Source organism: Pipistrellus kuhlii, unplaced genomic scaffold, assembly GCF_014108245.1.
Source record: "Pipistrellus kuhlii isolate mPipKuh1 unplaced genomic scaffold, mPipKuh1.p scaffold_m20_p_104, whole genome shotgun sequence".
Taxonomy (NCBI): Eukaryota; Metazoa; Chordata; class Mammalia; order Chiroptera; family Vespertilionidae; genus Pipistrellus; species Pipistrellus kuhlii.
The window spans coordinates 139,415-164,356 of record NW_023425410.1 but is presented as its reverse complement, the minus strand read 5'-3'; the positions used below and the strand labels follow the sequence as shown (position 1 = coordinate 164,356).

Below are 24,942 nucleotides of genomic sequence, written 5' to 3'. Positions count from 1 at the left end.
TCACTTTAAAGAAATTAATATTATCCTATACTGAAAGGCATAAAAAGGGCTTGAATAAATGGAGTAAAGATCATTTCTCTCATTATTATTATTATTATTATTATTTTAATCTATTTTATTGATTTTTTTACAGAGAGGAAGAGAGAGAGATAGAGTTAGAAACATCGATGAGAGAGAATCATCAACCAGCTGCCTTTTGCACACCCCCTATTGGGGATGTGCCTGCAACCAAGGTACATGCCCTTGACCAGAATCGAACCCGGGACCCTTTAGTCTGCAGGCCGACGCTCTATCCACTGAGCCAAACCGACTTCAGCTCTCCATATTATTTTTTAACAAGTAATTCTCATTATAAAATATACTGTTAGAATTGGGAAGGTCTGTCATTACTTGTCTGATTATTCTTTCAAATGAACTTTACAGGTTTAAGTATCTCTGATGAAAAAGTGGTCTGTGGGGAGGTAAGTGACAGGGTGTGAGTTAAGATAGGCAGAGTCCCTGGTCTGGTGTAGATCTGTCAGAGCAGCCTTGAATCTGACCAGGAGGAAAGAATGGATTAGTCAGTCATGGCGCTTGAGACACTTGACTCTTTTGACTTCCTTCATCCCTTCCTCCCTTCCCCCTTCCTCCCTTCCCTTTCCCTTCCCTTCCCTTCTCCTCTTCCCCCCTTCAACCTCTTCCTCCCTTCCCCCTTTCTCCCTTCCTCTGTCCTCCCTCCCTCCCTTCCTCCCTTCCTCCCTTCTCCCCTTCTTCCCTCCTCCCTTCCCCCTTCCTCCCTTCACCCCTTCCTCCCTTCTCCTCTTCTTCCCTCCTCCCTTCCCCCTTCCTCCCTTCCCCTTTCCTCCCTTCCTCCCTTCTCCCCTTCTTCCCTCCTCCCTTCCCCCTTCTTCCCTTCCCCCTTCTTCCCTTCCCCCTTTCTCCCTTCCTCCCTTACCCCTTCCTTCCTCCTCCCTTCCCCCTTCTTCCCTTCCCCCTTTCTCCCTTCCTCCCTTACCCCTTCCTTCCTCCTCCCTTCCCCCTTCTTCCCTTCCTCCCTTCCCCCTTCTTCCCTTCCTCTCTTTCTCCTTCTTCCCTTCCTCCCTTCCTCTCTCTTCCCTTCCTCCTCCCTTTCTCCTCCCTTCCTCCTCCCTTCCTCCCTTCCCCCTTCCTCCTTTTCCCGCTTCCCCCTTCCCCCCTTCCCCCTTTCTCCCTCTCTTCTTCCTCCCTTCCCCTTTTCTCCCTTCCCCCCTTCCTCCTTCCTCCCTTCCCCCCTTCCTCCCTCCTCCCTTCCCCCCTTACCCTTCCTCCCTTCCCCCTTCCTCCCTTCTCCCTTCCTCCCTTTCCCCTTCCTCCCTTCTCCTCTTCCTCCCTCCTCCTTTCCCCCTTCCCCCTTCCTCCTTCCTCCCTTCCTCCCTTCCTTCCCTTCCTTCCCCCTTCCTTTCCTCCTTTCCCCTCCCTCCCTCCCTCCCTCGCTCCCTCCCTCCCTCCCTCCCTCCCTCTCTCCCTCCCTCCCTCCCCACAGACCACTTTTTCATCAGAGATACTTAAATCTTTGTAAAGTTCATTTGAAAGAATAATCAAACAAGTAATGACAGACCTTCCCAATTCTAACAGTATATTTTAATGAGAATTACTTGTTAAAAAATAATATGGAGAGCTGAAACCGGTTCCTCCTCCTCCCTCCCTCCTCCTCCTCCCTCCCTCCCTCCCTCCCTCCCTCCCTCCCTCCCTCCTCCTTCCTTCCTTCCTTCCTTCCTTCCTTCCTTCCTTCCTTCCTTCCTTCAACATTTTTATTGATTTTAGAGAGGAAGAAAGAGGGACAGAGAGAGATAGAAACATCAATGATGAGAGAAAAGCATTGATTGGCTGCCTCCTGAATCAAGCCTCCCTATCAAGCCTGCAACCCAGGCAGGTGCCCTTGACCAGAATCGAACCTGGGACCTTTCAGTCCACAGGCTGCAGGCTGACACTATCCACTGAGCCAAACCAGCTAAGGCTCATTTGATTTCTTGGAACAAAATTACTATCCAGGAAAAGATACCATGAATATACTTACAAAAAATACTTGAAACATATTATAGAGTATATCCTTAATTATAAGGAGCACTTTTCAAATACCTATACTAAGAAAAGAATAATAGAAAAATGGGCAAATAATTTTGTCAGGCAATTCCACAAAGTAATTGAAATAAGTAATATATTAATAAGAATATGTCCAACTTCACTACTAAATTAAAGACACGAAAATATAACTGGTTGTCAGAAATTCTAAAGATTGATGATATGTATTAGGTATAGTTTGGGCATGGTAAAATAGCTATTCTCATAAGCTTGTCATGGGTATAAATCTGGATGGGACTTGTGAATATGTATAAAAATTATATACCATATTTTTCGGACCATAAGATGCACCGGTCAATAAGACGCACCAGTTTTTAGAGAAGGGAAATGAAGAAAAAAAGATTCTGAAACAAATAGTGTCCTAAAATATTTTATGTGCATTAAAACCCAACATCACAGTCATAAACACATGTAATCAACCCTGTAAAGTAAACAGCAGCATTTAGAACCATTTTAGAGCCAGGCAAGCACACAGAGACCACATAGAGCCGGGCAAGTAAAAAAACTTTTTTTTTTAAAGTATATGTGTAGGCTATATTTGGACCATAAGACGCAGGGACTTTCCCCCCCCCACTTCTGGGGGGAAAAAAGTGTGTCTTATGGTCCGAAAAATACGGTACTTTAAGTAAGTATATTACCTTTGACCAGCAAATTTGTTTTTAGGAATATAAGGAAATAAGTATACAATCATGAAATGTGTACAGGGAAATTCATTTCGGCTTCATCATATTGACAATTTATAAACAACCTATATATGCATAAACAGAGCTAGAGAAATAAATTGCATTTTATCTGCAGCTTTTAAGAATGTGTGTACCTATAATGAAAGATATACACAATATAGTGAAAAGTATTTATAGAAAAAAGACAGTAATAATTTAGGTGTTGTGTGTTTGTGTATGTGGTGTATGTGTGCTAGAATAGTGTCTAGGATTAAACATGGTTAACAAAGGTGGTCTCTGGTAGTCTAGAGGCCTGGTGCATGAAATTCTTAGAAGGGGAAGAGGTCCCCTCAGCCCAGCCTTCACCCTCTCCAATCCAGGACCCCTTGGGAAATGTCCGACTGCTGGTTTAGGCCCAATCCTGGGGATCGGGCCTAAACAGGAAGTCAGATATCCTTCTCAGAATTCGGGACCACTGACTCCTAACTGCTCACCTGCCTGCCTGCTGATCACCCCTAACTGCCCCCGTGCTGGCCTGGTCATCCCCAACTGTCCCCCCGCTGGTCTAGTTGCCCCTAATTACCTCCCCACCCCCCCATCGGCCTTGTCGCCCATCACTGCCACCCCTGCTGGCCTGGTTGCCCCATGCAGCCTGCCTTTTGGTGGTTTGGTCGCCCCTCACTAAACCACCAGCTGGCCTGCTCACCCCACACAGCCTGCTGCTCAATCGTTTAGTCCCTCCTCACTACCTCCACCCATACTCCCCCCCGCCAGCCTAGTTGCCACCAACTCCCCTCCCCAGGCTTGATTGCTCCTTGCAGCCTGCTGTCCGGTCATTTAGTCGCCCCTCGCTAACCCCCCTGCCAGCCTGGTTGCCCCACACAGCCTGTTTGGTTGTCCATTCAGTTGTGATGGCCGCTTAGGCTTCTATTATTATAGATAGTATTTTAACTTATAAAAATCAGAGAAAAGTAGTTTTAATGTTAGATCCGTGTTTGATAATTTTACCTTAATTTGTTTTGTATAGTGAAGACTTTGGATAACATTTTCTATTGATTTTTTTATTTTTTTATTTTCCACAGAGAGGAAGGGAGAGAAAGAGAGAGCTAGAAACGTCGATGAGAGAGAAACATCGACCAGCTGCCTCTTGCACACCCACTACTGGGGATGTGCCCGCAACCAAAGTACATGCCCTTGACTGGAATCGAACCTGGGACCTTTCAGTCCACAGACCGACGCTCTATCACTGAGCCAAACCAGTTTCGGCTGGATAACATTTCCTACATTTAGCCTCTCTGAAAATATTTTCTTTATAAAAATTAGGTCATAATTAGGAAACTAAAAGTAAGTTGAATATTATTTTTGAAATAATTTTTTTATCTTTTAACAATGCATTGTGATTTTTACAAATCACTGAATTTATAATTAAAGGCAAAGAGATATTTTCTGTGTGCAAGAGCCATCCACTGTGAAGGTTTGTAAATCTGTGGTACGCTATGTTTCATCATCTGTCATGGTGAATACACTGCAATGCCCTTTTAGTCAAGGCCTTGTTTTGCATTAAAGTTAATTTTGTTGCTGAGTATATCTGATGGGACAGTGGTAAAAGTGAAATATTGAATCAGACCTATACATATTTTAGTATATACATAGTCCCATCTACTGTATTCTAATTGACTATACTATGCATAATAATTCCTGAAATCAGTTTACCTATGTGTCTGTGGAATGTATCTGATATGCACTATTTTCATTTTCTTGCAGGTGAATGGAACTCTGGTGACTCATTCAAACCATCTGGAGGTGGTAAAGTTAATCAAATGTAGGTGAATGTTGCTGTTTTGTTTTCTGAAATCCTGAATCAAGGATCAGCAAATATTTTCTATGATAGATAAAATAGTAAATATTTTAGGCTTTGCAGGCCCCATGGTTTACAATGTGACTTTGTCATTGTAGCACAAAAACAACCCTGAACAGTATGTAAATGAATGGATGTGTCTGTGTTTCAATAAAGCTTTATTTGCCAAAATAATCTGTGGCTAGGTTAAGCCGCTTGGCTATAGTTTGATAAGTCCTGCATTAAAGGAAAGTCTGAGGTGAAAATTCTTAACCAAATACTTATTTCCTGTCACTTCATAGATGTGATTGGTTTTGCTGTCCTTGTTATCTTGGTAATATTGAAAGCATATATTTGAAAGAAATGTCTAAGCCACCTGAGGGGGGGAAGATTGGACACAAATGATTTGGGTCAGTGGTTCTCAACCTTCCTAATGCCACAACCCTTTAATACAGTTCCTCTTGTTGTGGTGACCCCCAACCATAACATTATTTTTGTTGCTACTTCATAACTGTAATTTTGCTCTGTTAATAAATCATAATGTAAATATTTGTGTTTTCCAATGGTCTTAGGCGACCCTGCTAGCGGATCTGAACCTGTGGGATCCCACAGGTTTGAGAACTGCTGCTGTAGAGCATTGGGAAGGTTGAGAACCACTGACCTAGATGAACAGAATCCCTTAAAAAATGTATATTCTTAAAATTCCCCCCAATCATAGTACTTATAACAATTAAGTGTAAAAAGAAAACATTTTTAGCACCTCAAATGTGGTGAAATAACTGACAGTGAGTTCCATAGTAGTGTTAAATTGCCAAAAATGTTGTGAAATACTTTTATACTTTTAAACTTTTATACATTTAAAAGTTCTATTGAAAGTTTTAAGAGAAAGGTTTTTGTCAATTAAAGATCAGTTACCTAAAGAAGTAATTTACTTGGAAAATCTCATTTTTTTCTTCATGCTAGATAACTAATGAATGTCTTCTGTTGAGTCTTGCTGGTCATGGTTAATGTTACTTTCTGTTTTCTCCAAAAAATATATATACACTAGAGGCCTGGTGCACAAAATTTGTGTACGGGGTGGGGTGTGGGGGTGATGTTCCTCAGCCCAGCCTGCAATCTCTCCAATCTGGGACCCCTCAAGGGATCAGGTCTAAATGGGCAGTCGAACATCCCTTGAGGGGTCCCAGATTGGAGAGATTGCAGGCAGGCTGGGCTGAGGAACACCCCCCCCCCCCCACACACACACCCGTGCATGAATTTTGTGCACCGGGCCTCTAGTGTATAATAAAAGGCTATTCTGCAAATCAACTGAACAGTGGAATGACTGTTGCTATGATGTGCACTGACCACCAGGGAGCAGACTCTCAATGCAGGAGCTGCCCCCTGGTGGTCTTTGTGTTCCCACAGCAGGAGTGCTGCTCAGTTAGAAGCTGGGCCCATGGCTGGTGAGCACAGTGGCGGTGGCAGGAGCCTCGCGCCTTTGCAGCATGCTAAGGACCCTTGGGATTTCCTCCTGTCAGCTTGTGGTTTCTCATAGTGTTTTTTTGTAGTATTTTTTAGAACACTTTGAATTTCTATGATGTCAGTTCAACTCTTTCATTTCTGATTCTTTTTATTTGAACCTTCTCAGTTTTTTGATGAGTCTAGCTAAAGGTTCATAAACCTTGTTTATATTTTCAAAGAACTAGCTCTTGGTTTCATTGCTCTTTTGCGTTGTGTTTTGTTTTGTTTTTAGTTTCTATGTCATTTATTTTTCCTTTGATTTTTATTTGTTCCTTCCATCTACCTACTTTGGGCTTTTCTTACTATTCTCTTTCTGATTCTTTTATTTGTAGGGTTACATAGTTTATTAGTCCTTTTTCTTGTTTCTTTAGGTAGGCCTATATTGCTGTGAATTTCCCTCTCAGAATTGCTTTCCCTGGTTACGTAGATTTTGGGTTGTTGTGTGTTCATTCTTATTCGTTTCCAGGATGCTTTTGATTTCTTACTTAAGCTCATTGGTAACTCGTTCATTGTTTAATAACATGCTATTTAGCCTCCATGTGTTTGATTGTTTTTTAGTGTTTTTATTGTAGTTGGTAACTAGTTTATGCCATTGTGATTCAAGAATATGCTTAATATGAAATCAATCTTCTTGAACTTGCAGAGACTTACATTGTGTCCTAACGTGTCTGTCTTTGAGAAGGTCTTGTTTGCCCTTGAGAAGAACGTATATTTTGCTGTTTTTGGTGAAATGTTGTATAAACTTTCAGTTAAATCCATTTGATGTAGAGTCGTTGAAAGTCATCATTTCCTATTGGTTTTTGTTTGGAAGTTATATCTGATGATGTTAGTGGGGTGTTAAAGTCCCCTGCCACTGTAATGCTGTTGATCTCTCCCTACGTTCTCCTATAGGGGAAGTATATATGTTTACAGGGTTATATTATCTTGTTGGATCAATCTCTTTAGTATTATGAAGTGACCTTCTTTGTCTCTTGTTATAGCCTTTGCTTTTAAGTCTATTTTGTCATATGTAAGTATTATATTTATGCTTTTCTTTATGTTTACATATGCATGGAAAATTTTCCCATCTCTTCACTTTTATTCTGGTTGGGTCTTTTATAATGAGATCTAACTCTTATAGAATCATATATATCGGTCATCTACCCTATGTCTTTTTATTGGAGCATTTAATCCATTTATATTTAAGGTTATAATAGAGTAGAGGCCCAATCCATGAACATTTATGCACTGGAGGTGGTGTCCGTTAGCCCGGTCTGCCCCTTCTCACAGTCTAGGAGACCTCAGGAATGGGAGGCGGCCTGGTGATCAGCGGAAGGCGTTGCCCCCATCACATCTCTGCTGCTGCCATGCCAGCAGAGCAAGCCTTAGGCAGCCCTGGATGCCTGGGCAGCCACCATTCAAGGCTTGCCTGCACCTTGGGCCCACCCTGGGCAGCTGTGCAGCTGACATCCGAGGCTTTCCTGTGCCTTGGGTGTTGGCTGGACAGCCGCCATCCAAGGCTTGCCTGCGTCTCGGGCCAGCCCTAGGTGGCTGTGGGGCTGAGGGCTGGTCTAGCCGCACTGCGTGCCTACCCCCCATTCCTCCCCACTGGGGCTAAGGGGACTGGGCACCACCATCAGTGGCTATGGGCACTGCCATCTTTGTGATGGGTGTGATGGTCAATTTGCATATTCTCTCTTTATAGGATAGGTACTTATTTTTTGTTATTTGTATTCTTCATGGTTTTGGTCCTCTCTCATTCTATTTCTTCTTATAGAAATCCTTTTAGCATTTCTTGCATTGTAGGGTTGGTGGTGGTAAACTTCTTTGGCCTTTTTTTTTTTCTGGGAAGCTTTTTATTTCACCTTTAATTTTGAATAATAGCTTTGCTAGATAGAGTAGTCTGCTTTTCAGATCTTTACTTTTCATTCCTTTCAATATTGCCTGCCATTCTCTTCTGGCCTAAAGTTTTTCTATTGAGAACTCATTTGAGAGCCTTATGGGAGCTGCCTTGTAGGTCACTGATTATCTCTCTCTTGCTGCCCTTGAAATTATCTCTTTGTCTTTAACACATTAAGCACCCAGCCTGTTTTGGATGGAAAGTATAGTGTCAGTCTCTGGTGACTGCCATGGGTCTTAATGTGTTAATGTTTGCTATTTTAATTATGATGTGCCTATGTGCCTTGGAGTTGAGTTTCTTTGGGTTCATATTGATTGGTACTTTCTGTGAGTCCTGAGCTTGTGTGGCTTTCTCCTTCACCAGGTTAGAGATGTTTTCTATCATTATTATTTTAAACAGGTTATGTATTCCTTGCTCACTGTCTTTTTCCTTTAGTAACATTATGATGTGGATGTTGTTTCATTTGATGGTATCCCTGAGTTCCCTTAAACTGTCCTCATGTTTAAGTATTTTTTCTTTTTGCTGCTCTGATTGACTGTTGTTGTTTTTTCTACCTTGTCTTCTTATTCACTTATTCTATCTTCTGCTTCATCAAGCCTGCTTTTAATTCCTTCCAGTGTATTCTTGATGTCCTAAATAGTATTCATTTCTGCGTGGCTCTTAATTCTGTGGCTTTTTTTCATGCTGATGTAGTTCTCACTAAGTTCCTTGTCATTCTCACTATGTTCCTGAGCATCTTTATAACCATTATTCTGGACTGTATGTCTGATAACTTTCTCACCATCTTATTTATCTATTTTTCTGGCTCTACCTCCTTTCCTTTAAGTTGGGGGTTGTTTCTTTGTCTCCCCTTTTTAAGTATCTCTTTGTGTTTGTATCTGTAAATTAGATATACTTGCTATGACTCCCAGTCTTCTTGGGGTGGGCTTTTTTACTACATATTCTGTGGACCCAGTGTCTTCTACTGCTGAGTTGTATGCCTTAGCAGTAACCCTTTTGTGGGCTATTTGGGCTCTCCTGTTATAATTTGGTCTTGATTGTTGTTGTCCTGTTTGTGGGTGGGCTCTCCTCTCAGGATGGCTAACTGTAAGGCTCACCCATATCCATGTTGTTTGAGCTGTTTTACATGTTCTGATAAGGAAAGCAACCACAAAAGTGAAGAGAATTTCTAAAGAGATAAGAAAACAAGAATAGTAAACAAAAAGAAAGAGGAAAAGGTAATATTACTAATAGCAAAATGAAAAAAAAAAAAGAGAATAGTGGAAAAGTGGCAGAAAAAATTATTAAAAAACAAAGGGAGAGCAAGGAAAAAGTATGAGTAGAGAGTAAGAAAAGGAAAATGGTAAAAAAAAAAAAGACAAGAACACAGAAAGAAAGGGGAAAAGTTATGCAGAATTAAAAGAAGAGAAAGGTAAAGGTAAATTGATAAAGACTGAACAGGAAAAAGAAATAAAAGGAAGGAGGCTTATAAGATATGAGAGAAAAGAACCAAAATATTAATGGCAATAATACTAAAGTAATAAGGAAGGAAATATTGAAAAAAGAACAACAACAAAACCCAGCCACGCGGCGCTCATCTGGGTGGGACACGATCATGCGCACGGTCTGTATTTGGATTTCAGGCTTCCGGGAGGTCCTTCTGTGTCAGCCACATTTGGCTCTGGTGACCTGTCCCAGCGTTGGTCAGTCTGAGGCTTTCTGAGGTCCGCTCCACAAGTCAGCTACTCTGCACACACACACACAAACACACACACACACACACCCCCGTCAAGTGCCTGGTTTTCCTCCAGTGTTTTCTAAAGAGTCTTCAGGGTGAAGCCAGGCAAGCACAGCTAGAGCTAGTGGACCCCGGCTTAGAGATGACTCATTAGGCTCTCACTGAGGGGGAGTGCCTCTGCTCCGTAGCCACACGTCAGTCAGCCACATCCTCCAACTCTAGTTCCCTGTCAGGTGACCTGATGCAGGCTCAGGTTGGACACGGCCTGCCACCCATTCTGCAGGAGAAGTTTCTGCTGCCCTGGCTCAGGGGGATTTATCAAAAGAGATCCCGATTGAGAATGTTGCCAGTCTCGTCCCCAGGACCGGGCTAAGCCTTTTCTGCTGCTAGACAACGGCCTCTGAGGGTCTTACTCTCAGGATGTCCTACTCTGTTTTACTGCTTCCCCCCTCCCCCCCAAATGTGTCCAGCAGGGGATCTGGTGATCTGGTCTCCTTTAACTAGGGGTGTTTCTAGCCCACAAGAGGGGGAGACAAGCTCCACTCCTCCTCCCGGGCCTGGCCGCCTGGACACACATGGAGTTTGGATGGGTTTCCACAATGCAGTCACAAAGCCAGCTCTCCCTCCTCTGTCTCCGCAGTAGAAGCCTTCCCATGGGATCGCATAGAAAAGCTCAGCTCTGCCAGGACCGGTACCCTGTGCCCCTGGTCCAAGCAGAAGGATTACGAAGTCGGTCCCACTCAGGACTGAAGTCTCCACTGGCTGGTCTCAGTACAGTGGGGCCAGTTACCCCAGCTCCACTTATGTTCCCCTCTCTTCAGTGCAGGCTTAAGATCCCCATCTAGCCTCACTGGTGTTGCTCAGTGGATAGCGCCTTGGCCTGCAGACCAAAGGGTCCCAGGTTTGATTCTGGCTAAGGGCACATACCTTAGGTGCAGGCTCTTCCCCCAGCCAGGCCCTGGTTAGGCTCTTGCAGGAGGCAACCAGTCAATGTGTTTCTCTCACATCGATTTTTCTGTCTGTCTTTCCCTCTCTCTTCCACTCTCCCTAAATATCAATGGAAAAACATCCTCAGGTAAGGTTAACAAAATCTTACCTAATAATAAACATGTAAATTGACCATACCTTCGCTATGCCCATAGCCAGTCAGAGTGAATATGCAAATTAACCCAAAATATGGCAGTTAACTTGCATACATAGGCTCCCAGCGCCTGTGTCCCAGGAACATCCTGGCACCCAGGTCACTGTGAGGTAAGGCAGCCTGGGAAGGGTCTGAGCCAGTAGGCTCTTGGGCAGGGCCAAGCCTGCAGTCAGAACGAGGGGGCATGAGCGGAGCCTGCCATTGATCGCAGGGAGCTGGGGGCCTGCTCATGTGCAAGGCTGAAAGCCTCCACCTTGGCCTGTGATCGATTGCAGGGAACTGGGGGTCCACTCCTGCCCAAGCTGGAGGCTTTGGGCCTTGGGCAGGAGCGGAGCCTGTGATGGATTACAGGGAACTGGGGGTCCCCGGCCCAAGGGGCGCAGCCTGCAATCACAGGGAACCTGGGGTTCCCTGCCCAAGGCTTTCGGTCTGGGCAGCCTGGGCAGGGGTGAGCCCGTGATCAGCGGGAGCTGGAGGGCCCTGCCCAGGCCTAAAGCTGAGGCCAGAGGCCAGAGGCCTGGGCAGGGTCCAGCCGGCAATTGGTGTGAACTATAGAGGAAACACCTTTTCTGACCGCTCACTGGCTAAGCTTCCTGTATGCCACTGGTAATATTCTTAGTGACTTGGATAATAAGAACCCAAGGAGGTGATCTAGGGTTTTTCCACCTCACTCCTGGAGGAAAAAGTAAGGTCTGTTGCTGGAGGGGCTAAGAAATGTCATACCCTGTCCTAGCCAGTTTGACTCAGTGGAGAGAGCCTCGGCCTGCCAATCACAGGGTCTGGGTTCGATTCTGATCGAGGGCATGAACCTAGGTTGCAGGCTCCTTCCTGGCTGGGGCCCAGGTCAGGGCTCATGCAGGAGGCAACCAATTGAAGAGTCCCTCTCACACTGATGTTTCTCTCTGTCTTTCCTTTTCTCTTCCACATTCTCTAAAAGTCAATGGAAATATATCCTCAGGTGAGGATAAGAATAAATAAAGAAAGAAATACATATCCTATGAAGACACATCTTGAAAATGCCTAAAGAAAGTTGTCATGTTTTCATGGTGAAGGGACTGGAGTCTGCGTTGATGAAAACACCTTAGTGGCTGTGGTGACTGGCAGGGGCTGCAGCAGTGGGGTGATGGGGCTGGTGCCTTTCGCTGATCAGACTGCAGCTTACGCCCGCTCCCCGTGGGCCTAAGGATATTCCCTGAGGGCTTCCAGTATGCGAGAGGGGACAGATTGGGCTGAGGGACCCTCCCCACCCCCAGTGCACGAATTTCGTGCACCAGAACCCTAGTAATAAAATCCCCTGCCTGCTGCCAACCCTGCGGCTCCATAGGTACGGGCGGGGTCCCAACCCTGCACTACAGGTGGGGACGCCATGCTCTTTGGATTCTGCACAAGCCTTTCAGGAAAGCCCAGCATCCTTCAAATCACTGCTGGGTGCGGCCCTTAGGCCCTGTATGTTTTGAACCAAACACTGCTGTGCAGCCTCAGCAGTCAGAGCCTGCGGCGAATCCCCTTGAGGCAGCCAGCACCTGGCATATTCTGTCATGGGGAAGGGAGGACCCAGCCTCCTAGACAGCCAGAGCCCCCTGGGCCTCTTTGCCCAATGCTGTGTGGGTCTCCTTCCAGGCTCTGCTGCTTGGGGTTGGGGGTCCCTGCGTGGAGGGCACTTTGTAGCCAATATCACTTGGGCCTCAGCTGAGCATCCGTCCCAGGGGATCCCCTCTTACAGTCTCTGTGCTGTTTCTCCAGTGCTCCTTACACACACGTCCAGTTAGCAGCACTCCTACTTTTCCAGGCAACCGCGCAACATTTCAGCTGTAAGGCCAGCCGGGCTGGGAGCACGGGCACGGAGTCTCCGGGTCCCACAGCCATCTTGCCCCCTTCTCTGATGAGTTTTAAAAATAAAACGTGTTACTTAATTATTGATGGTTTTGTGGGATACTTTTTGTCAATTTTATTTAGTAAAGTTAATTTAAAATGGCATATTTTAGAAAATTAATTAAACTCTGCCTAATTAATATCTTTAAATGATTTTTAATAATTCGCATTTAAGGAAAATTTAAAAAAAAATATTTTTATTGATTTCAGAGAGGAAAGGAGAGGGAGGGAGAGAGATAGAAACATCAATGATGAGAGAGAAGCATTGAAGAGCTGCTTTCTGTATGCTCTCTACTGGGGATCAAGCCTGCAACCTGGGCATGTGCCCTTGACTGGAATCAAACCCAAAACCCCTCAGTCTGTCTGCCGACACTCTATCCACTGAGCAAACTAGCTAGAGCTTTGCATTTATGAAATTAATTAAACATAGCCATTAGTAGATGGTTGATATTAATTCACACTTCTCTAATTAAAAAATTGGGGGGGTTATACATTTTATTTGCTTTTAAATATTATGAGTAGTAATATGCTATCTGAAAATAACATTGTTCTTTTAGATTCTTAGAGAATTCATAAAAAAGCACTGGGTGGTTTTTATGTGGGCCAGTGGTTAGCAGTCGGTGAAGCTTTCTCACATGACTGGGTACTTTTAGAACTGTCAAAGGCTAAGGAGTAAAATGCTGTAGAAACTTGTTTACAGAGCTCCTTTCCCTTCTATCTCTCACCCAGCTGGTTCCTATGTAGCTCTCACTGTTCAAGGACGCCCCCCTGGGATGCCCCAGATCCCACTTGCTGATTCTGAAGTAGAGCCATCCGTCACTGGACATATGTCTCCTATCACGACCTCTCCTCACTCACCGGGAGCATCTGGGAACATGGAAAGAATTACCAGTCCTGTGCTCATGGGGGTAAGAGCGGGAAACGTCTTTGCAAACTCAGTTGCATAATACCTTTACTTTTTATATTCAGAATTTTGTGATATTGAGCTGGTAAGAAAATTTAAGTTCAAGGTTCCAGAAAATAATTTTCTGATGTAATAATTACATAATACAGTTGACCCTTAGACAATATGGGTTTGAATAGTGCAGGTCCGCTTATGCATGGATTTTCTTTTCAATAAATACATACAGCCCTGTAAATGTAGTTTCTCTTCCTTATGATTTTCTTAATAACATTTTCTGTTCTCTAGTTCACTTTTTTGTAAAAATTTAGTATTTAATACAAGTAACATACAAAATATGTGTTGATTGGCTGTTTCTGTTATTGGTAAGACTTCCTGTCAATAATAGGCTGCTAGTAAAGTTCTGGGGGAGTAGAGAGTCACACGGAGCTTTTCCACCGCACGGAGGGCTGGCATCCCTCATGCGCACATTGTTCAAGGGTCAGATGTAATTTGGAATGATTGCTGAGTATTGGGATAGGAGATTTAATTTAAAAAATATTAAACACCTACTATCTACAAAACCATTTGCCTCTCACAAAAATATTTAAAATATCCTGCGTTCAAGTTCCATACTTTGAAAGAACATGGGTTTTTTGTTTGTTTGTTTGTTTGTTTGTTTTGTTTATTATTGAGCCTCTATTTTCTGAAAAAAAGTACCTAGTGCTTGGCGTATAGTAGGTGCTTAATAAACCTTTGTTGTTTAAGATGGAGTCAAGTGTATGCAAGTAATTATAATACATAGGCAGAATGTGACATGAGGGGAAAATAGTAAGTTCTATAAGAATTCCAAGGGTGGGGGAGTACATCCAGTTGTGAAAAGGAAGGACTTCGCCGAAAGCTACTTTATTAATTGAGCCTTGAAAAACAGGTAACGTGTAAGTGGTGGCAATGGAAACGAAGGCAGCTCAGTTAGAGGAGGTAGAGGGAAAGAGCCAAGAAAGCACCAAATATGTTTTGGAAGCAACTGGTGCCCGTTAAGGATTTATGTAGTGGGAGAGGATTATGTATTAAGGATTTATGTAGTGGGAGAGGAGCTTGAAAACTTAGGACTGTTTATTTTCACCAAACTCACAACTGCAGGCTACTTTATATGTAACTAGATACGCAGTAAGATCCATTAAAATTTCTTTTGAGCAAGAGAGTGTTATGGTTATAACAGGATTTTAGTTTGATTAAATAAAGGGTCATAAAACAAGGAGAGATGGTGTGAGGTCAGCAGGAATCCATGCATGGGGCTGACAGTAATGAGCTAACGATGGGAAACTGTATTATTCCTATACTTAGGCCAGCTTCGTTTTCCCAACTAATATAAGTACTTAATGTTTTCTTGTGTTTAGTTTAGGAAAAGTGAAAAGGGCTAACATTTCCCTGCAATCTTTTATCTTTCATGTCATGTCTAAAAGTCCATCCTTATAAGTGATGGAAATAAAGAAAATCATAATAAAAATTGAAAAACTCAGAGCTGGGGCATACATTATATGTCTCGTTTTCCTTATTTATTTTAGCTTCACTTTCCCTGTATTGGTTCTTTTTTGTTTGTTGGTTGTTTTTTTTTTATCTTTTTCTAGGAGGAAAACAATGTGGTTCATAACCAGAAAGTAGAAATTCTGAGAAAAATGTTACAGAAAGAACAGGAACGGCTGCAGGTACTGCCTTAGGAAAGGGCTGTGTCCAGGCAGTCAGAATGCGACGGGCTTCTCAGAGTCGCAGGCCATCAACTGTTTGATTAAGAATAGACTCTCTATTTTCTTGACATAAGCAATCAATTATTAAAATCTTTTTATAACTTTTCAGTTATTGCAGGAAGATTACAACCGAGCTCCTACCCCAAAGTTGCTAAAAGAGATCCAAGAGGCCAAGAAACTCCTCCCTCAGCTGCAGGAGCAGCTCTCCAAAGCCGCTGGCCCCCCGCAGGTAGCAACCCCGGAGCCTCCTGGCCTGTTTGGGAGCATGCTCTGTGAGAGCGCCCAGAGCACCCAGCACTGCTGTAAACGTTATTTCCTAACAGCGGCCCTGTGGAGGGCGTGGCAGAAATAATGGTTCATTAATAGAAATGTGGGCTTTGATTATTGCCTTGCTCATGATTTAATGTGTTGTTTTTTTTCACAATAATTTAAAAAAGACTGCTTTTGCTTTAACATGACAAATTATTAAAATGTAATTTTTGAGGTTCCTTCTGCAACTATGTTTTTAAGTATAGGTATTAGATCTTACAAATGGACAGGATTTCTTATTCTGAACAGCAGCCCTCTTAGACTAGAGCTCTGATGTGTGTGTGTGTCCCCCGTTTTACACACACACAGAATTCAGAAAGATGAAATAACTTGCTGAGATCATGTAGCTCAGAAGCAATGGAATGGAACTTAAGCCCAGGCTGATGAATTCAAAGCACATTCACATTCCTAATACTCTCGTTTCATTGTAATTTTAAAATAGATTTCAACTGAACTTGGTATGTAAGTATACCGTATTTTCCGGCGTATAAGACGACCCCCTAATTTTACAGTTAAAACATAGGTTTAGGCCTATATTCGCTGTATAAGACTACCCCCCCACTTCCGAGGCAACACCAGTTCTTTTTTTAATAGACCGCCTCTCTGACTCTGGCCAATCTGAGCAGGCTTTTTACTAGAACACAGTGTACATGTTCTGTACCCGAAGCTACACTGTGTTCTAGTAAAAAGCCTGCTCAGATTGGCCAGAGTCAGAGAGGCGGCCTATTAAAGAAAGAACTGGTGTTGCCTCGGAAGTGGGGGGTAGTCTTATACAGCGAATATAGGCCTAAACCTATGTTTTAACTGTAAAATTAGGGGGTCGTCTTATACGCCGGAAAACATGGTAAGTATGGAGATGATGGTGTGATTAAGAAAAATAGCTTAGCATTAAGTCTCAACCAGGTTTATAATCTACTAGAGGCCTGGTACACAAAATTTGTGCACAGAGGGCGGGGTTCCCTCTCAGCCCAGCCTGTACCCTCTCTAATCAGGGACCCCTTGGGGGATGTCCGACTGCTGGGTTAGGCCTGATCCCGGCCTAAACTGGCAGTCAGACATCCCTCTCATAATTCTGGACCACTGGCTCCTAATCACTCACCTGCCTGCCTGCTGGCCTGGCCGTCCCTCACTAACCCTCCTTCCGGCCTATTCACTCCATGCAGCCTCTGGTCAGTCGTTTGGTCATCCCTTATTAACCCCCTGCCGACCTGGTTGCCCCACGCAGCCTGCTTGTTCAGTTGTTTGGTCATCTCTCACTAACCCCCCTGCTGGCCTTATCATCACCCCACACAACCTGCTGTTCGGTTTTTACTGTGATGGCGTCCTGGACAATTTGTAAAATCCTCTATTATAGATAATATTCAGATGTAGGATATTTAGCTAAGGTGGTGAGAACTAGGGCCTAAACTGGTTACATGACTTCCATAAGATCACAGTCATAAGGTGTCCTGTCTTGCTGGCTTAGTGTAGTTTCTATTACACATTATTTATTTTTTCATCACTTTCAGTTCCAAAAACATTCATAGATGTTTTTAGAATTACCCTTCAGTTTTGTTGCCAGTTTTATGTTATTACTGAGCATAGACAACATTCTTACTGTCTTCAAAGAGTAAAAGTGTGGTTCCTGATCTAAAAGCTTATCATTGTGGTATAGCATTGTATCTCAGTATTTGTGATTTACTGAAATTCTGAAGTGTTGAAAGGCAGTGAAGCAGATGCTATGTGTAATAATCTTACGAATGGGCAGGAAATAGAAGTCATGTTTTTAAGTATAGTTATAAGATCTTACAAAATGTAGCTTAACAAACTGTTTTACCTTTACATTCTATATGGAAATACAAACTTTTTTCCTTCATGCTAAACTGTCTTTGATCATTGCCATTTTAGAACCACAGAATTAGTAGTTGTTTATGTTTTTAACTTTTAGATCTTTAGGTGTTCTTGATCACATCAAACTGGCCGGATGTTAGTGCTCTTTAGATTGTAGTGCAACTCCATTTCTTTATGCAACCCACAGTGAAAGTCTTTTTAATGTGTTTGTGTTTAAACCATCTTAGGATGGAGCTATAATCACATCCTCCAAGCCTTTCAGTGACACCCCAGCAGTCAGTGCGGTGGAAGCAGACTCTGGTGACGGACTAGGCAGAGTTGACTGTAGCAGCGGAGATGCATCATGGCCCAGCAGTGACAATGCAGATGTAAGTTCCACATCTCTGTCTTCCTGGGTTCTTCTGAAAGCTGCTCTCCAGATTTAATTTTAAGTAGCATGAGTTAGAGTTATGTTCTCTTCCTGCTTTTTTTTTCTCTCTCCATTTTTAATGTAGCAATTGGATAAGCAGAAATTCTGGACTTTGTTGTATAGGAACCTTTAATTCCAGAGCTCACTTTTCCCTGGCACACCATTGACACATGTTTCTTTAGAGGAGATGGAATTTCCCAGCAGGTATCTTGTTTGAGGGTAGAAAAGCTAATAACACAAGTGCTTTCTTACTGAACCGGGAGGCCAGCTGTTGATATCTTTAAGAGCATGTTAATATTCCATTTGTGGTCAGAGTTACTCAGTCTTGAAACGTGGAGCTCTTTGCCGTTGCAAAGAGGAAAAGACTTAGTAGTTCTATTAGGTAGAATTATGTTAATAGCACATGTTTAGTATTAGTTTCTTTTATTATTTATTTATTTATTTATTTATTTATTTATTTTAAATAAATCTTTATTGTTCATATTATTACAAATGTTCCTCATCCCCCCCTCCATTGCTCCCCTCCACCAGGTTCCCACTCCACCCTCTGCCCTTTCCCCACTCCCCATTGTCCTTATCCATAGGTATACAGTTTATGTTCAGTCTCTTCCCACACCCCCCTCTCCCCTTTTTCCCGATAATCGTCAGTTCACTCCCCTTCCATACCTCTGATTCTATTACATTCACCAGTTAATATTGTTCATCAGATTTTTTTTTTTTTAAATTCCCTTGGTTTTTAGATTCACTTGTTGATAGTTATGTATTTGTTGTTCATAGTTTTTATCTTTATTTACTTTCTCTTCTGAAAGAACCCCCTTCAGCAATTCATATAATTCTGGTTTGGCGGTGATGAACTCCTTTAGCTTTTTTTGATTAGTGAAGCTCTTTATCTGGCCTCTGATTCTGAGTGATAGCTTTGCTGGGTAGATTATCTTTGGCTGTAGGTTCTTGCTATTCATCACTTGAATATTTCTTGCCATTCCCGTCTGGCCTGCATGGTTTCTGTTGACAATCTTATGGGTGCTCCTTTATAGGTAACTACCTGCTTTGCTCTTGCTGCTTTTAATATTCTCTCTTTGTCTTTTGCTCTTGGAATTTTAATTATGATGTGTCTTGGTGTGGTCCTCTTTGGATTCCTTTTGTTTGGAGTTCTGTGCGCTTCCTGGACTTGTAAGTCTAATTCTTTCAGCAGGTGGGGGAAGTTTTCTGTCACTATTTCTTTCAGTGTGTTTTCGATATCTTGCTCTCTCTCATCTTCTGGGACCCCCATAATTCTGATGTTGGTTCGCTTGAAGTTGTCCCAGAGGTTTCTTACATTATCTTCAACTTTCTGGATTCTCTTGTCTTCTTGCTTCTGTGGAGGAGTGTCTTCTGGTTCTTTATGTTCCAAATCTTTGACTTGATTCTTGCAATCTTCAATTCTGTTTTTAGGACTCTGTATAATATTTTTTATTTCAGACAATGTATTCTTTATTTCTTATTCATCCCTTATTATTTCTTGTTGATCCCTTATTCTTGTTGATGCCTTTTCATATCCTCATAGGTCTTAGCGGCCTTTTCTAGGAAATTCTTGAAAAATCTTATAAGCATGGTTTTGAACTCTATGTCCAGTCTCTTCTTTTTCTCCATTTCTTTTGTTTGTGATCTGTTTCCTTGTCTCGGCATTTTCACAGCTTCCCTGAGTTGGTAGGGTGGCTTTGTGTGCTAAGGTGTTCTATATGGTTCAGTGAGTCAGCCTCCCAGTTACCTGAGGTGGACAGTTTTGGTGTAGCCCTTTGTGGGCTGTGTGTTCAGTCTTGTTGTTACGCCTTGCTTGTTGTTGGTATCACTGGGAAGCATTGATCTCCAAGCCAATTGGCTATGAGGATCAGAAGTGTCTGTATTCCGCTTGAATGGGGCGGAGTGTCGGGGTGGCACAGACAAGCTTTGTTGAGTCCCGCACAGTTGGTGACAGGTGCACCCACCTCTTTGTTATAGGCGCAGACAAGCTTTAGATTCCTGTCTGTCACTCCCTAGGAGAGTCCCATTGGCTATGAATGAGAAAGCTAGCCACTGGAAGGGCTTCTGTGCTCTGCTTGGATGGGGCAGAGTCTCGGGTGGTGCAGACAAGCTTTATTCTGCCCCTCCCTGTGATGGTCTGGTTTCTGAGTCGTGCAGTAATGGCCGCTGGCTTCACACACCTCCGAGAGATCTCTGCCCACTGCCTGACAGTCTGGCCTCTCTCTGTCTGGGGCCGTCTATCAGCGCAATAGGTTGGTTCTCTTTTCCTCCCGAACAAGAAAGCCAGCCGCGCATTAGCTGTCTGCCCTCTCCGCGTGCAGGGAGTAAGCCAGCAGCAAACTCAGCCCGCCCTCTCCGCGCTCTGCAAGCAAGCCGGCAGCGAACTCTTCAGCCGCCTTTTCGCGCGCATAGTTCTTAGTACCTTCTCAGTTCCTGAGGTTCAGTGTGCCTTCTTCTCTTCCCAGATGGCAGAGCCTCTGCACTTCAGGGCGATGTTTCCCCTGTTTTCAGTTCTAAATTCAAATTTGTTGTGGTAGGCTGCATTCCGGTGTCTACCCTATGCCGCCATCTTAGTTTCTTCTGCCTAGTATCAGTTTCTTGATTAACCCAGAAATTGCTAGATGAACTTGGATATTTGTTAAAAGATATAATATTTGAAGTTGAATATGATGTGGCTTCATAGTCATATGAATACTTAAAAGCTAATTTCAGTGTTACTCAGCATTTCTTTGTAAGTAGTATGCAATGATAGAATAATGAATTACAAATAGGTCACCTTTTTTTTAAAGTAATGTGCAAAGTAGTCTAATGCAGCATTTTATTTATTTTTTTTATTTATTTTTCTTTTTTTAATTAAATTATTATCTGTGTACATATTTTAACATTGCCTCCCCCCCCCCATACATACCTTCCCTCCCTAGAGTTTTGTGTCTATTGGTTGTACTTATATGCATGTATACAAGTCCTTCAGTTGATCTCTTATCTCCCCCAGATCTCCCTCCCCTCCCCGCTGTAATTTGACAGTCTGCTTGTTGCTTTACTGTCTCTATATCTTTTGGTTCATCAGTTTATAATGTTCTTTATCATCCATAAATAAGTGAGGTCATGTGGTGTCTCTCTTTCATTGACTGGCTTGTTTCACTCAGCATGATGTTCTCCAATTCTATCCAGGTTGCTGCAGATGATGAGAATTCCTTCTTTTTTATGGCAGCATAGTATTCCATTGTGTAGATGTATCATAGTTTTTTGATCCAATCATCTGCTGACGGGCACCTAGGCTGTTTCCAAATTCTAGCTATTGTAGATTGTGCTGCTATGAACATAGAGGTGCATATATTTTTTCTGATTGGTGTTTCTAGTTTCTTGGGATATATTCCTAGGAGTGGGATTATTGGGTCAAATTGGAGTTTCATTTTCAGTTTTTGAGAAAACTCCATACTGTTCTCCACAGTGGCTGCACCAGTCTGCATTCCCACCAGCAGTGCACAAAGGTTCCTTTTTCTCCCCAACCTCGCCAACACTTGTTTGTTGATTTGTTGATGTTGGCTATTCTGACAGGTGTGAGATGGTACCGTAATGCAGCATTTTAAAAATTGGTTTATGAAATCAATTTAGTTGGTTGGGACCAGCATATATTAAAAAAAATAAAAATAAAAAAAAATAGCAAGTCAGAGTGCTTTGCATGTAGAGGTGTTGTTACTCCTTCTGACTTTATTGTATGTGCATGTGTACATGTGTACACACATACACAGGGACCCAAGTATTATATTTAACAGTAAAATTCCTGCCTTATTGAAGGTTCCACTAAAATAAAAGGAAAAAAAAAAAAAAAGAGAAAGAAAGAAAAGGAAATCTATTGGCCTAAGCCATCATTCCAGCCAACTTTTGAGGCTTAGGCCCAATGACTCAGTTCCTCATGCAAAGAAAATAAGAGAATTGTGTATGTGTGTGAGAGAGAGAAAGATGACAGTAGGAGTCTTATGATTGGGTATGCTAAATGTTTTAATGAGAAATCCAGTTTTGACTCAAGAAAATATAACAACTAACATTTATTGTGCATACATATAATATGCTGCCACAATGTTTCACATCCTCATCTTAGTTACTTCTCAAAAAAGCCATGTATGTAATACTGTTGTTATCATTACTTTACAAAAGATAAAGCAGGCCAAATGGAGTAACCTAACTTGCCGAAATTACCCAGGTGATAAGTGAGATGCCTTTACTGAGGTGCAGAGTGCTCTTATAAGCAAAGGCACTTTTGTGTGAAAGTGCCTCCCCAGGAGAGCAGCAGACGGTTCTCTGATATGTTAGGGCATGGAGGAAACGGCTGTCATTCATCTCAGAAACAGGCACGCCCACGCGTCACCTGCACCAGCATTGGCTGAGGGTGCTCTTCTCAGGCCCTCCTTTCTGCTTTAGTGCGTGGTCCTACCACTAGAGGGAAGTGTCTGAGGGCAAAGGGACTGTCCTGTTTACCTTAATGCTTCCAAAGCCTGGAGAACAAGACATAAGAAAGAAAATTGTGGCGCTGGCTGGTTTGGCTCAGTCGATGGAGCATCAGCCTGTGTGCTGAAGGGTCGTGGGTTTGATTACAGTCAAGGGCACGTGCCCAGGTTGTGGGCTTGATCTCCAGTGTGGGGCATGCAGAAGGCAGCTGATCATTGATGTTTTTCTCTCTCTCCCTCTCCCTTCTTCTCTGAAATTAATAAAAAAAATATTTTTTTTTAAAAAAGAAAGAAAATTGTAAATTTTGTATTTAGAGTAAGGTGACCAGATTTTAACATTGGTAAAGCAGGACACCATTAACCAGGGAGTGGGGGGTGGGGGGGTTTCTTGATTAAAAATTTGGTCTATATGAAGCAACAAAAATTTTCATAGAATGCAAAAATAGTATTGTAATAAATATTTTTAAATTTCAACATAAGTACAATTTACAAATATAATAAATAAATAAAAATTATGTCGTGTCACTTTCAAGGCCGGTGCTAGACTTTTTGCCACCACTATAAAATATAAATAATACGAGTACTGTCTGCCAAATCCAAGAAAATTTATGTATTTATGAAATAAATAAATAAATTACTTACCGTACCTAAATTATTTGAATAGCTGATTTGTAATGACATCACTTGTTTAACTAGCTTACTAGTAGGCAGTACGATGTGCATCGTTTGAGGACAGTTACAAAATGTTTTCGTCTTTGCCAATCCCCAAAAATGCCATTGTTCATTAAGTCCAAACAATGGTCGTCGAATTCTAACAACTGATCAACAATGCGTACTTTGATTAGCAGTTCTTGATAATCAGTTCTCAACAATTATTTGTTATTATTAAAGTTTAACATTATAAAATTAACAAAAATAATATAAAACTCATATCCTGGCTAAATAGCCACATGGCCGCCAAAAACCGTATATTCTCTTCCTGTTCTCCCGCCCTTCCCTAGCTTGTGGGGCATTGTTTCCAAAAATTGGGACTTTTTTAAAACGCCATGTGACGAGGGACAAATTGTTAAAAATCGGGACTGTCCTGCCAAAAGCAGGACATCTGGTCATCTTAATTTAGAGTGATGTTACAATAAAACCTGTGGCTTAGATGTACCTACCTAATAAAATAGAACATGCTAATTGACTATGCTAATTGACCTTTGTGGTGCCCGCCAGCCAATTATTAGGTCTAGTAATAAGTAATGTCGTTTTCTAATACTTTTTTAAATCGAATTTATTTAAAAAATACAATAAAATTTAATGAACAATATAGTTGCCGTTGTTTTCTACTACTTGTGCCCAACGCTCAGGAAGCATTTTAATCCCTCTGTTGTAAAATTCTTGTGATTTTGATGCAAAAAATTCAGTCAATGCATTTTTGAGGCATTCTTCATTATTAAATTTTTTTCCAAGAAGAAAGTTTTGCAAAGAACGAAACAAATGGTAATCGGAAGGGGCAATATCAGGAGAATATGCAGGTTGAGGGAGAACTTCCATTCCAACTGGCGCAGTTTTTCAGCAGTTATTCTTGCAGTATGCGGTCGTGCATTATTGTGGTGAAGAATTACGCCTTCCGATTACCGTATTTTTCGGACCATAAGACGCTCCGGACCATAAGACGCACCAGTTTTTAGAGAAGGGAAATGAAGAAAAAAAGATTCTGAAACAAATAGTGTCCTAAAATATTTTATGTGCATTAAAACCCAACATCACAGTCATAAACACATGTAATCAACCCTGTAAAGTAAACAGCAGCATTTAGAACCATTTTAGAGCCGGGCAAGCACACAGAGACCACACAGAGCCGGGCAAGTAAAAAAACTTTTTTTTTAAAAGTATATGTGTAGGCTATATTTGGACCATAAGACGCAGGGACTTTTCCCCCCCACTTCTGGGGGAAAAAAAGTGCATCTTATGGTCCGAAAAATGCGGTAATCAGCGCGGGTTCTTTTTCTCTTAAAGCTTGGCTAACCTTTCCAATTGGGCACTATACACTGCACTTGTAATGGTTTGGTTAGATGGTAAAAGTTCATAATGAAGAATTCCTTTAAAATTCCACCAAACACACAACATCACTTTTTTCGCATGCAAGTCAGGTTTTGGCGTGGGCTGCGGAGCCTCATTTTTGTCCAACCATTGAGGCCGCCTTTTCAAATTAACATGTAGCACCCATTTTTCATCTCCGGTAACAATTTGCTCTAAAAACGGCAAACGGTTTTGACGAGAGAGGAGCGAACTTCAAATTGTGACTCTTTGATTACGGTTGTTGTCGGTCAACTCATGAGGAACCCATTTTCCAAACTTTTGGACTTTGCCAAGTGCACACAATTGATTGGAAATTGTTTTTTGTGAACAATTTAAAGTTGTCACAAGCTCTTGTTGGGTAATTTGAGGATTTTGCACCAAAAGAGCTTGAAGAGCTTCTTGATCAAAATTGGACCCATGGCCTCGACCACTCTTGTCATCTAACGAAAAATTTCCCTCGCGAAATTTCTCAAACCAACGCTGGCATTTTCTGGCGCTAACTGCATCTTGACCAAGAGCACTACAGATGTTTTTGCAGCC

At 42.2% G+C, this 24,942-nt stretch overlaps 1 protein-coding gene across 9 annotated transcripts in view; it reads left to right on the top strand.

The window, feature by feature from the left end:
• ARHGEF12 (Rho guanine nucleotide exchange factor 12) overlaps positions 1-24,942 on the top strand; it is a 202,364-nt gene that overhangs the window by 83,987 nt on the left and 93,435 nt on the right. For 6 of the 9 annotated variants that reach the window (XM_036430246.2, XM_036430241.2, XM_045578816.1 and 3 more), the window contains 5 exons: positions 4,527-4,584; positions 13,441-13,619; positions 15,223-15,300; positions 15,449-15,568; positions 17,706-17,846. In XM_036430246.2, coding sequence (XP_036286139.1) covers positions 4,527-4,584; positions 13,441-13,619; positions 15,223-15,300; positions 15,449-15,568; positions 17,706-17,846 — 576 coding nt within the window. The remainder of the gene's footprint in view (positions 1-4,526; positions 4,585-13,440; positions 13,620-15,222; positions 15,301-15,448; positions 15,569-17,705; positions 17,847-24,942) is intronic. The other 3 variants (XM_045578817.1, XM_045578819.1, XM_045578820.1) reach the window with 3 other exon arrangements.